This window comes from Bidens hawaiensis, unplaced genomic scaffold (genome assembly GCF_021521415.1).
Source record: "Bidens hawaiensis isolate Kalapana, Puna unplaced genomic scaffold, B.hawaiensis_p1.1 tig00037826_1, whole genome shotgun sequence".
In the NCBI taxonomy this organism is placed as follows: Eukaryota; Viridiplantae; Streptophyta; class Magnoliopsida; order Asterales; family Asteraceae; genus Bidens; species Bidens hawaiensis.
In genome coordinates, this window is record NW_027496628.1 from 154,878 (window position 1) to 169,489 (window position 14,612).

Below are 14,612 nucleotides of genomic sequence, written 5' to 3' on the forward strand. Positions count from 1 at the left end.
AACGCCTTTGGGTTCTCAGGAGTCAGGACACACCAAAGCCCAACGAATACCAACTCATTATGGACTTACACATGAGACAGTAGAGCCCAGCCCTATAGAAGAAAACTAAAGCCCAACAATGGCTAAACATACTAGCCGTACATGGCCCAAGACCACCAACATTTAAATGTATATCTTTCACCTATTTATTATCTAAGGTGTTCGGCTTTTGTACTTTCACGTGTGACACGACTAAATCCTTGTTCGTAAGATCGAGCCGTTTACAGTTAATTGTATTTTAGACATCCACATTCAAAACTATATTAGTAATTGTTATATTACCAGATTTCCAAAATAAGTGACACACATGTTATTATGTGTTATTTCATCAACTTGTTCATTATATTATTCAATTCATTTATAAGCTCATGGATCATAAGCTTTCATAGTAAACCCACAATCTGTTTCAAGGGGCCCGTGTTGAACGCGAATACTCAATCACTTAATTCCTGTTTTTATTAATTAATGCATTTCTTTTCATACATTTGTAGCTTTTTTAAATTTCCTACAGAATCGTAATTTACTATTTTATTTGTTTTGCATTATAAATAATATTAATAAAATGTGTTTTTTATCATACTATGAACAGTCTCCTACAATAACCCTCATTATGTCAACCAGATTAACTTTTGGACATTGAACCATGCTTTTATTAAAATTACAAGATTGTTTTGGTATTGATCTATATAATAGTCACAGGGTTGAAATGTGTTTGTGTTTAATATGTATGTTAAGTTGTATTAAGATGTACCCATTATGATGTAATCATAATAAGACTTGTCGTTGTCTAACATTTTTTAAATGTTATGACATAGTATTAATGTTATGTCAAGTATGCGACAACTCAAGTGACGAAAAAATATGAGAAATCAAAATATTACTTGTTATTAATGTTCATCCCATATAGTTATTGATGTTAAGTGAGGAAGAGTAAATTACGTTTTGGTATAGTTTGTAATTCTCTCTACATATGTGTCTAATGCATTTAATATTCATTCATGGTAAAAGAGTAAAGAGTCCAATATGTCTTGAATGATTAGTTGCTTTCTAACTTACTACTGTTGTCTATTGATGTTAAGTGGGGAAGAGGCACCCCCTGGCCCACATGAATGTAAGTCGTCCACATACATTCCATTAAATGTCCTGTAGGAATTTGGTGTCTAGAAACATGTGCCAAATACTTCTCTTAAATCCTAGTAATAATATCACATTTGAAATAAATTGTCCAACTAACATATCAAAGTATCAAGTTTAAGTTTATGATAAATAAATATACATATTTTACATTTTACAAATTAAATGTAGGTTGTTGTCCGTTTGCCTGCCACTTTATTGTAATCGTTTTATAGTAAATTATATAAAACTTTGAATGTAGGTGTTTTAACAAGTTTGATCCATTAGTGGATATATACCTCTAATGGAAAATCACAAATAAAGATCAACTCCACATATTGTATACCATAATTGTAAGATGTTTTTAATTAACCAAAAAGGGCTAGATTAAGAAATGAAGGAATTATGAGATGGAGATGGGTAGGTGCATAAACAACACAACATATTTTAATACTAGCAAATATATACAGACCAATCATGTTATCCTCAAATTGTGTGGTCCCACATCCAAATAGCATGGGGGAAGACACAATATAGGCATCATGATACATGACTAAGCTTTAGATTCTAAAAGCAACCCATCAAAATCCAAATAAATTAAAACAAAATGAAAAACAAGAACACCAAGACAAATAAAAAATCAATTTCCCACATTGTCCCCCTCCCATTCCTACATCAAATCTCACTTTACTCCAACAAAATCATTCCCCATCACATTTGACATCTCCACATTTTTACCCATTTGCCAGTCTTCCCCAAGGGTAAATTTGTAATTTTACCACCGAGGGTGGTGCCCATCGACTGCCCGATGAGGGATGACTGAGGCTCGCGGTAGGAAGAGGTTGTTCTGCTTTTGGTGGTTGGAGGGCGTCAAGCCAAGGAGCGGTTTGGTCACACTAGTTGAACCCATGACTGAGGATGTATTGGCCGCAGAGGTTGATGACACAGCTACACGCTCACATTGTGGACACATGGTCAATGTGGTTGGTGGGTTCATGTTCATGTAATATTGTGGAGATAGTTTTAGAGCTCTAAGTTCGTTAACTTCCTTTTGCAACCGTCGGTTTTCTTCGTTTAACGTATCGCAGCAACGCTTTAGGTACTCGCAGTCGACCTCTGTTTGCTTCAACTTCGTCCTATAAGATCCGAACGTTTTATAAACCATTAAATAAACAAAAAAAATCATAATATAATACATATAATTATATTAATTAAAATCAATAATAACATAGTAACATTTCCAAAATGATATTGGTCACATATCCAAGAATTGAAAACTTTCTTAAAAGACCATTTTGCCCTTAGGCTGAGGGGTGTGGGGGGCGCGAGAGGGGGCGTGAGTGGGGGCGCCATCCAATAATATTGTGACGTGTGGCAGAGAGAGAAACTTGATAAGATGGGTATTGGTAGTGGTGATAGCGCCCCGGGGCATGGTGTGGAGGGGCGCGAGAGGGGGAGCGAGCGGTTTTTTTTTTTTTTTTTTATAAATGTATTAAAAAAACGTATTATTAAAAACAAAACATTAATTAAAAATCTATTAACATGAAAACTAATTAGAAGATAGTTTTTACGATTTGATTTCAATTTTTTGTTAATTAAAAATCTATTAACATAAAAACAATTTTTTTTTTTTAATATAATATTGAGCCCAACGGCTCTATTCCGGAATCCCATGCATCATCACGCCATTCCCAGCCGCTACCCAGCCCGCGCCTGCCTCGTTTTCCGCTCTCGCGCCCCTCTCGCGCCCCTCTCGCGCCCCGGTGGTGTGGCTCTCGCGCCCCGGGGCGCTAGCGAACGCCCTCACGCGCCCTGACTAGCGCTCCGCACCCCTCAGCCTTACAGGCAAATCTACCACTGAAGGGTCAAATATACAGACACTAATTTTCTTGAAAATATAAACTCATTGGTACTAAATGAGTTGACTTTATGTCAATTCTAGTTGGTCTAGGTCTAATGAGGGCATCATAATCAATGCCATTTCATACCCCTTATTGGCTACTAACTTGGAACAGCGAAACCAACCAAAAATGTTCAGCCAAATGTACAACTAATGATGCATGCATGTACTACAAACCCCCCATGTTGTTAAAGTACCAAGGTACTTAATAAGGTCAAATCCTACCCACTTGTACCCAGTGCATTAACACCGGCACCCCAAATCGGATTTCAAACTTTATAGTACAGTAAAGTTTAAAAACATTAGGCTTATTTATGTACAACTCTTAATGCACGAGCTATACTTTCTCAGAATGCTATACAGTAGTAATAAAAAAGGAAGGATTAGTGGTACTATGTGTATTAATTATAGTACCCTCCATGTAAAGACAACCCATGCATTGTCCGTTTGTACAATAAATATTTGCTATTCCGATTTTACCCTTGGTAAAAGAGTTAATTTCTTACCTTGCCCTTCTGTTTTGGAACCAAACTTCCACCTGCCTTGGCCTCAGATCCAGCTGTTTCGCTAATGCCTGTTTTTGCTTCTAATAAATTTAAAACAAAAAAATTTAATTAATTACAAGAATAATAATAATGATAACAGGTTTGAAGTTGAATTAAATTACGAAAGTGCCACTGACCGGATTAAGAGTATTATGCTCTTTGAATGTTTCTTCCAGCACCGCCGCCTGATCCTTCGACAGCCGGAGCTTCTTTCTCGCCACCGACGCGTCTCCGCCGTCGTCTTCATCGTCACCGCTGACGCCGTGAGAGCTTGACTCTCGCTCCGCCTCGTTATCCTCTCGCTCGACTCGCTTACCGCTGACGCTGGACACCGTGCTGTTCGGTGACGAAACGAAAACTTCATCTTCACGTTGCGATGTTGACGGCGGCGGCCGGTTAACGTCGATCATTCGCTGGTAAGATCTCGTCTCCGAATTCAGATCTACACACAGTGAAGAAAAAGTTTTACATGAATCTGCACGGTTATCCGTACACGTGCATTCGTGTGTGTTTGTTTATTTGGTGAAGTTATATCTTATACTTTTACACATGCATTCGTCATGCAATGTGACTTGTACATTTATACTTACCAGTGGTAGGAACGTTGTGACCGATCATGAACGAGAGCTTCGGGTGATTGACAACGTGACGTTGAAGAAACGACATCGGTGGAGACGGTAACAGACTCGCCGGAAAACGTGCTACGGGCGGTGGAGGCGGAGGTGGTGGTGGTGGATATGTTTCTGAGCATTTCAAGCTGAGGCTGAGGGTGAGACCGTCGTGTTTGTCCGCCATGAAGAAGTGTTTCTCTCACTAGAATAGAAAGTGTGATTCTCTCTCTATCAGGGGGACAAAGGAGAGTGATTCCAATTGGTTTTTTGGTGTATTCACTGGCTTTTATTTTTCATTTGGTGTTTCAGAGGTTAATTCACTGGGGTGGTCACAGAGAAAACACCAACAACACACCTATATGTCTAGATATATATATATATATATATATATATATTGTATTGTATGTATAGGAGGAGAGAGAAGAGAAAGAGGTTGGTGATATGTGCAATCATGATATGTGTCAGGGATGGCTCTGTTGGCACAATGATGATGATGGGATTGAGCTTTGGTTTGCTTCAGCTTTTGCATGGAAGAGAGAGAGAGAGAGAACTTAAAGGTGATGAATGCATTATACATGTTGGTAATTGTTGGGTTATGCTTTGGAGAGTTGGACTTTGTGGATTGGTGGGGTTAAATTGGTCTGGAATTGGGGATTTTGGATTTGGAATAGTGGTTAGAGTTTTAACTGTGGTTGGGTTAGGTTGACTAATGGATGGGTTAAGACTTTCCTCTCACCCAGTGTAGTCACTATCCTCTTTCTTTCTAAATAAAAACTGTTAAAAAAAATGTAAAAAATGACTTATATTTATTTATTTATTTTTTTAATTAAAAAGGTTAGTTACATAGTGTGTCCTTCGTGTGAGTTATCTTTTATAAATTGTTTGCGGATGTTTCTCATTTGAATTTTATACTATTTAATTGAAGTTTAATGGCTCATAGTTATTTCTTGATACATCAAATTTGTAAAAACATATATTCTATTTAAAACAATAAGCTTCAAATATATCTTACTATAAGTTAAATTCCAAACTCATTTTAAAGGTCACAATTAGATTTTGTTTTTTGATTATAAGATAAATTTATAATTATGCAACAATTGTATAAGTTAATTAAAATATAGCATATTTTAACTCTAAAAGATTAAATATAGAATATAAAGATTTGACGCTTGTGATATTATGGTCCAATAAAATGAGGTGATGGCTAAGAGTTAAGACTTATGATTTTATAGTCTTAGGTTTGAAATCTGACTCAATAAGATTTTCTCATGATAATGGTCTTTTTTTTATGGTATTCCATGATGAATCAGGAATAAAGCATCAAAATTAATATATATGATTGATATCACATCTCATAAAGACTCTTTCGGATACTGGTGATCGTTCCAAACGTTTTTCAAACTATCAATAGAATATAAACATTTGGCGTAAAGCATGATGTTAGACACGTAGAATGAACAGTGCTTTACTATTACATTAAATATTTATAATAACTTTTAATGTGTTGTAAGGACTCAAGGAGAAGTGTTTATTATATTATAGTTTTTGTAGTATTGGGGGGGGGGGGGGGCCGTGATGGACCATCCATCACTCGTTATTTCACCAAGAACACCCCCCCCCCCTCCCCCAATCACGCGTGATGGGGGTCCGACGTGATGGCCATCATGTTGTTGATACCAAGAATGTGAACGTTGGGGGGGATTTAATTTAAAAAAAATAAACAATATAAATAAACAATCATTCCAATCCAACTTAAAACAAAATCCACTCTCAATCTTCTACTACAAAAACCTATTTCTTTACCACTTCAATTCAAAACAAACAAAATATGGAATTTCCGAGCAACTCGTTTCCGCTAGACATCGATAGCTCTTCGTCTTCGGACGATGACATTGCCGAATGGTTCCCGTTGTTATATAACGAACTTCAAGGCTCGAGTCGTTCAAAGAAAAAAAAATGGTGGATCGTGATAGTATACATGCCCACGAAGTGTTAATGAACAACTATTTTGTGGAGGAGCCGAAATACAATGACGGGACGTTTAGGGAAGGGTTTCGTTTGCCGAATCTTTATTTTTAAAGATTGTAGCCGACGTCGAAGCAAGCGAAGAATGGTTTCAAGAATCTTACGATGCGAGGGGCAAACGAAATTTTACGGCACTTCAAAAATGCACACCCGCTATTCGTCAATTAGCGGTAACCCACCCAACCAATTCAATGAATACTTACAAGTGTCTTAGAGAACTTCACGTGAATGTCTGCAATTATTTTGTAACGCGATTATTAAATTGTATGGCAAATAGTTTCTACGAAAACCAACAAGACACGAAATTACACGTCCTTACGTCGCGCATGAGGCTAGATGGCATTTTCCATGGATACTCGGTAGCATCGACTGTACACATATCGAATGGAGGAATTGTCCACGTGAGTTTCGAGGGGCGTATGTTAGGGGTGATTCAAACGACCGACCATCTCACTTGAAGCGATTGCGTCAAATGATTTATGGATTTGGCATTCTTATTTTGGTGTTCCTGGCTCAAACAACGACATCACTGTTCTGTACACATCACCGTTGTTTCAGAGCGTAATAGATGGTACCGCACCTTTCTGTCCGTATTTTGTCAACAGGAGGTAATAACAGACGTGGCTACTATATTGTCGATGATATCTTGTAAGTCCCCCCGGGGCGTCGCAGATCGATACGAGATCCGCACGAGGTCTAGGAGTGCGGAATCCTCCTAGACTCGTTTAATGGTGTAGAAGACGAAGAACACGATTACACACAAACACATACACGAACAAACACACGAATGGGATAAACAAATCTGCAGATCTTTTATAATAATCAAAACCACGTTACATACCGAACATAAACCAAAACACGTCCGACCCGAGGTGAGCTCTACCTCGGGCCGTCCCACACGACTCTCCCTCTCGGTTTCTCTCTAGACAAATAAACTGATCACTCAAAACTCTAACTTTTTGGATACACAAACCTAACCAAGACACATATATATATATATAAACAACTTCACGGGCTTGGGCCTGTAGGCGAAGTTGTTCTAACTTCGCCTATGGCGAAGTTGTCCTAACTTCGTACATCGTTTCCGCTTATCAGAATTGCATAGCGACGGTCACAAAATGCACCAACAGACTCCCCTTTGACCGTTGCTCTCAATTCTAACAAACACAAAAGATCATCTGTTACAAACCATGCACTAACAGACTCCCTCTTAACTGATGATCTTCTGTTTGCTCATCAACCAGCCGTGTCTGAAACTGTCGTGTAGTTTCACAAATCTACCAATCACCCAGCGTCTTCCATATTAGATCTCCCCTTCAGTGTAAGCTTCTCCGACTATATAGATTGAGGTCTTTGAAATGCATGCATCCCCGTGCCTAATTGATCATCTCAACCAATCACGTGAGTCCTTCTGACTTCACCAACACGTGAAGTTGGGCTCCCTCCACAACTTCACCAACACGTCGGCATACGATAAGGTTTAATCTTCAACTACTCAACATCAAGTGATCAATTTCATCACAAAACCACCTTAACAGAATCTAACACACATGACCATTAATTAATCCGAAGCATCTTCAATCACCAGGGATAACGATCAAGAACATAAACACTTTAATTCCCGATTAAATCCAACTTGTTTCAGAATTTTCACTTTAATAAATAAGCATCACGTTTCTGGATCCAATTCTCGAACGCCTTGAAAATAACATAAATAATATGCTCTGACCGCAATCCAGTAATGACAAAAACCTTCAGTTCAATTTGACTTTCTTCAGTTGGTCAACCTCGAACAACAACTATTTCATTGCCCACAAACACCCAAATATGTGTCAATATCCAATTTCAATCAATATCCCATTCACAACCTCAACTCCATATCCAGAGTTGACACGTATTTGTTCACACGTAAGACCAAGAGATAACAAGTTTCACTCGTTGACGGAACAACGTCTTCGGTCTCACAATAATCGTGTACACCTGGCCATACAGACGAAAACTTCAAACACTTTTTTTTTTTTTTTTTAACTTCGCCTAAAGTCAACTTCGCCTAAAAGTCAACTTCGCCCCTCCTTAACTTCGCCTGTCCGTAACTTCGCCTGTCCATAACTTCGCCTGACAAATAACTTCGCTTAACCTTATATCTTCGCCTAAACCCTAAAATTTAAGCGACAACTTCGCCTGAACCTCATAACTTCGCCTGCGGCGGCTGTTCGGCCCAGAAACGCATCAGAAACGTGCCAGAAACACCAAAACGCAGATCTCGAACCATAGCATAAGAGCCTAAGGCTCTGATACCACTTGTAGTCCCCCCGGGGCGTCGTCGATCGATACGAGATCCGCACGAGGTCTAGGAGTGCGGAATCCTCCTAGACTCGTTTAATGGTATAGAAGACGAAGAACACGATTACACACAAACACATACACTAACAAACACACGAATGGGATAAACAAATCTGCAGATCTTTTATAATAATCAAAACCATGTTACATACCGAACATAAACCAAAACACGTCCGACCCGAGGTGACTCTACATCGGCCGTCCCAACACGACTCCCTCTCTGGTTTCTCTCTAGACAAATAAACTGATCACTCAAAACTCTAACTTTTGGATACACAAACCTAACCAAGACACACATATATATATATATAAACAACTTCACGGGCTTGGCCTGTAGGCGAAGTTGTCCTAACTTCGTACATCGTTTCCGCTGATCAAAATTGCATAGCGACGGTCACAAAATGCACCAACATATCTACCTGCAATGGTCTGTTTTGTGAAAGCCTTTTCGTTTCCTGTCGAGACCATGAAAAAGCGTTTAAGAAGTTGCAAGAATCGGCAAAAAAAGATGTCGAGAGAGCTTTCGGTATCTAAAGGGTAAACGGTGCTTACCTAGTCGACCGGCCTCGTGTAATGAAAAAACCCACGATCTCTAGCTTCGTATATGCAGGCATCATATTACACAATATATTAATAAAAGAAGATGGACGTGCAATTTCTCCAGATTGGGTGCCGGATCCTCCTACTCAAGTTTCCGTCATAAGGATGTGTAATTAGACTTGCGGGATGAGGATATTCACTATCGGTTGATATATAATATAATTGAAAGTTATAGCTTCTTTAGTTTGGAATTTCCGGATTCGACGAGGAGTAGATTGTTTATTGTAACTTTTATTTTTTTAATTATAATTTTTAAGTTGTAATATGTTCTATTAAAATGTTGTTTTTATTTATTAAGTTGTAAAAAAACAAATAAAACAAAAAAGAAAATAAACCATCACGCCACACCACCACTCATATTAAATTTCATCACTAGTGATAAATTTGGTTAAAGTATACTATCACCATACCATTACATGGTCAAAGTAATGAAAATATCATCACAATGAGCCACTCCTCCCCTTCACTACGGTAAAATATGTTTGGTGGTGTTTCATATAAATAGAATTATGAAAGCAAATTAGGTTCCAACTTGAAAAATATGAATCTTGCATTTTATTTCTTACATCGAGAAACGATGTCGATAATGTCTAGCCATATTCTTAATTAAGCGTAAATATTTAAATGTATTTTTTAACACCTATTTTAAGACGAAGATAGTAGTAATTGTCTGGGAAAATGTAACATTTAGTAGCATTTGTTTTATTTGTCATTCAACCTATAGCCCTTTCTTAATAAATTTAATTTATGGAATTATTTTGGATCCGGAGATTTTGTATTTTGTATATATGTTTTAATACGTTTTTTGGGATATTACTCTCCTTTTATGAGCTTTTGATGAATTTTAATTATATAATTCTATTTTAATAGCTCTAAAATGGCTCTTAAGAGACATTGTTTTGTGATAAGGTATCATACATCTATCCTAAAGGTTTGAGTTTAAATCCTGTAATCTACATATATAAAGGATTTACATAAGTATTTAGAAGTATTTTAGTTTGCCACTAAAAAAGAAAATGGCTCAAAGAATTCCTAATATACATGAATCAATGTTTCACACTTTCATAGTGTTAGGTTAGGACGTGAGATTGAGATGCTTTTATTTGGCTTTGACTTGTGTGGTCAAGCTTTATAAGATTGAACACGCACTCCTTTGAATGATTGATTTATCATCTTGGAGCAAATAACTAGTGTTACATTGTTACTTGTAGTGCTTGAACAAAGCATTAAAGATATTGGCGTGTTGTATACGCGTTGCATGCTTTTTTCTAACGTGCGTGATAGTCACGAGATCGATCGTTATGAGAATCCTTAAAATCGGTTGACCAAAATTCCACTAATAAATGCGTATTAAACATTATAATGATTAGTGAAAGCAAACGTATATCATATTTGTTAACAAATTTTAAATAAAGTCTACGTACTTGATACATTTTTTCTGGTTTCTATGAGATCAGCATTAAGATACTTAGGTTTTTGATATTTGTTATACCCATAAGGACATGTGTTATATCTAGTTTTTTTTGAACGATTCATAATATACTCTTAAAAAACCACTTATAACTCGTGTCTTGCGTGATTGAATTCTCGACCATACATAAAGGGGTGCACTTACCCACCATAATGTCCTTTAAGAACATTATACCTGGTGAGTGTGACATACATAGGCGCCATGAAAGCCGTAGAGCCCCACTCTCACTTTACCTAGTGAATAATGAATGATAAATGTATTTTTTAAGTATTTTAATATTAGTTTTTAAACAACTATTATTATTAATTGTTTTTAAACAATTAAGCTTATATCAACTTCTAAGTCATTGATATTATTGTCTATAATACAAAAAAAGAAAAGAAAAAAACAACGTTATTTAAAAAAACAATGTTATGTAACTAAATTTTTTGTTGGAATGTTCAAGAAAAAAAATGCATATTGTTAACTAACGATGAAAAAATTAATTACATTTAAATGAAATATATTACTCCGTATCATAAAACAATTGACAATGCGGCTTCATGTCAATGATAGGGTTTAAACTAAATTGTCACATATATCCTAACGAGCTTGTCACGTATATATCCTAACGAGCTTGAGTATTCTCACACCCTCACGAGTCACAACACACATATTTATATTTTTCATAGACAAGCGGTGTGGTGTTCCGATGAGTATGATTATGAGATGACATAGATCAGTTCCCTCCCACACAACATCGATACCAGTCAACCACACACATGATGTATAAACGATGTATAACATACGCTTGAATGTCATCATATAAAAATGTAAACAAAATTTACATATTAATTACCTGTTTAAACATGTTTTTTAAGGCGAGAAATCTTAATGACTGTTAAAAAAAGTAATTAATGCTGTATATTTATCGATGTTTGTCATTATCACCGAAGTGAAAAAAACGTTAATTTATTTCATTATTGCAACCTTTTTTCTAAGATATAAAAATGAAACATTGCTACTTCGTTAAATGTTTCTAACATGGTTTTTAACGTAACAATGCTAAGGCTATGCGTTAAGCTTCACCTTTCACCATGTTGGACCATTAGCTACATGAGCCTTTTCTCCACTCTTCAATACATCGCCTTTTAATTATACTTTACTCTTTATTATTCAATTTATTTATATTATTTAAATTCAAATATATATATATATGTATATATATATATTATATATATATATATATATTTGATCGGGTGAGGTCTTTGTGGTCTAAGCCAGGAAAACCCCGCCATTAGTGGCCATTGAAAGGGTCGCGATGTTTCGGTGACACCATTTACGTTACCTCAACATCACTAATGGTTTTTCGTGAATCATGCCACTCAACCTAAGATGCAACTAACATGTTTATTTGCTTTAATGACTAAATTTTATAATTCATGTGAAATATATGTAGTTAAAAACAATTGTCAATCATCATAAAATTTAATGGTTATTATTATTATTATTATGAAAGAAAAAAATACGTCTTAATCATATAATTGTAACAAAACAACAACCATTAAATTTGTTTTACTCCATAACTGTAACAAAATTTTATCTTTTTACTATATATTCTCACTTCTGTCTCCTTTCAATCATAATACAGTGTATTTTAGTTTTTTAATTATTAAATTAGTTATTACATCATTTAGAGTCCCAACTAGTAAACTAGAAATATAAGTATGATGGTTAGTCCGATTTTCAAAACATCTTTCAACATACAAATAAGACCAATTGTAATAAGACCAATTGTAGTGGGTGTCATGGAGGATGCAAAGCGCCTGGTACACCGCCTACTAAGATTCTATAGGACGCTTTGAGCTTCAAGTCATCTCCCAATGCTTTGTATGAAACACTACAAAACTTTTAATGATGGAACCATTTATAGGTGAACCAATAGAGAAAATGGAGGGGGTGCTCCCTCCTCCACCACACTCGGTCTAAATAATGTTTGTTCAGACAACACTTAGAGTTAAAACAAAATTACTTATTACCTTATTTTATTTTCCCCTATTTATCAATGCTTATTAATAAATTAATTAAACTCTTTTTTTTCCTTTACGAAGTCATGACAACTCCAAATCATGTTTTGTTATAATTAAAACTATTTTTTAAACTCGTGTATTATATTTGATTTGTTAAATGATAAAAACAAACAATGCCCGTTATTTGAAATAAATTAACAAAATTGAAGATAAAAAAAGGAATGAAATAAACAAGGTCCATTATTTAATTGTGATTCTCAAATACACTTCTTATGATTGAAACTGCATATAGATTAGCATACCATATAAGAAATCTAAAAACTTCTTTAACGAAGATAAAACCGAGCTACTACAAACACAAGATCCTTCACAAAGACCTTTTAGGCACTTTTCCTCCGCAAATAATATACCTTGTGAATAAACATATTAAAAAAGATAATGTTGTATGTAATATATGCATTTTAATATGTGTATATGCAGGACTTACCATTTCCAATTTGGTCAGGAGTACTACTTTTTTTGTTACAGTTAAATCTAAAACCATCATAATGGTATTCATTACAGCCATCTATTTACAAGAAGGATGGAAACAATTACCAATTATCTTATAAAAAGAAAATAATTAATAACAAATATTAATAAAATGGGTTCACATGTATTTTGATCATAAACTGGCCACATCCTTTAGTTTTATATAAAACAAAATTCAACAAATTAAGAAAAGAAAAGTGTAGTGTGTTCATGTGTATAATCTTTTACTTAGAAACAAGTATTATGATGAGATATCATGAGTTTTTCATACAATTCGAGTGCGTAGGAAAACCCTTTATATCCTCGGGTAATTTATTACATTGTAAAGAATACATGCATGGGCACACATGAACACATAATGATTTACTATAAAAGACGTGTTAGTTGGACATCCATCTACATACACGAACATATCACGCACGAACACATTTCTCATAATAAGTTAAAATATAATAAAGTAAACTAGTGTTACGGTTTTTTGGTAACTTTATCCTGAATATAATATAACAAATTTAAAAGTTTTTTGTCTTTGTCTTGTTTTTTTCTTTGTTGTTTTTTTTTTTTTTGAATATGGCTTTCCTGAGGTTTTCACACCCAATTCGTGTGTGTAAGGTAAACCCTCTAGTTCCTCATGTATTCTTACTACTTTGTAATGAACATGACGCTCACACATGCTAATTTTGCATTAAATACATTTCAGTCGTGAATCTATTTTGCTACATTCATTAACATATAATGCAGAAACTCGATAAAATTTGCATTTGTATTAATGTAAAAATATCATAGATATTAAAAAAAAGAAGAAGAAGCTAATTCTAAGTTTTTTTTGTCATATCTTTCCATTTAATCTATACTATATATAATACACCAAACAAGAGCAAATTAAAACACCCATTTTTAAGTAATTTACAACACTTAAAGCATAAGGTACATGTGTTAGTAAGGGTAACATGTCTTTTAAACATAATCCATCCAACTTACAAGTTTGGTCCCTCATTTTAACCATATTATGTTTTTAATTTAACTTGTAAACTAACTTTCCACCCATGATTTTTAAACGACTATAGCCTTTTCATAGGTTAATATTTTTATAAACAAATTGCACCATAAAAACGAGCATTTTATTCTCTTTAATTTGGATATGATATTGTTGTATTTTTTCATTTTAAATAAATTAATATGTTAGGCATGAGTGTTCAGTGTCAGTTTTGATAGTTTTTATGTAAACTTGTGAGTCCAACCGTTAATACTAGATTTTTTGTCGTCCAAAACCAAACTCAACCATTGAAAGTTGAAAACGAATCGTTACTAACGGTCTGGTTCTAGTTTGGTTTCACAGCTTAAACTTTAATAATAAATTTAGTTTAAAATAATTAATAATTTAAATGTACCATCAATTTTAACTAAAAACCAACATAATATGAT

At 35.0% G+C, this 14,612-nt stretch overlaps 1 protein-coding gene across 1 annotated transcript; it reads right to left on the reverse strand.

The window, feature by feature from the left end:
- Positions 1 to 1,522: 1,522 nt before the first annotated feature.
- Positions 1,523 to 4,582, reverse strand: LOC143589822 (homeobox-leucine zipper protein HAT4-like). The gene is made up of 4 exons (XM_077070472.1): positions 4,188 to 4,582; positions 3,735 to 4,039; positions 3,559 to 3,638; positions 1,523 to 2,288 (listed from the first exon to the last, which is right to left on the reverse strand). The coding sequence occupies exons 1-4, from the start codon at positions 4,390 to 4,392 to the stop codon at positions 1,928 to 1,930; spliced, it is 951 nt and encodes a 316-aa protein (XP_076926587.1). The 5' UTR covers positions 4,393 to 4,582; the 3' UTR covers positions 1,523 to 1,927.
- Between the last annotated feature and the right edge of the window lie 10,030 nt (positions 4,583 to 14,612).

Coding starts and splice junctions, on each gene's coding strand:
- LOC143589822 (XM_077070472.1), bottom strand. CDS start 4,392: ATGGCGGACAAACACGACGGTCTCACCCTCAGCCTCAGCTTGAAATGC. Junction 4,040..4,187: donor TCACAACGTTCCTACCACTG/GTAAGTATAAAT, acceptor CACTGTGTGTAG/ATCTGAATTCGGAGACGAGA. Junction 3,639..3,734: donor AGCATAATACTCTTAATCCG/GTCAGTGGCACT, acceptor TAAATTTATTAG/AAGCAAAAACAGGCATTAGC.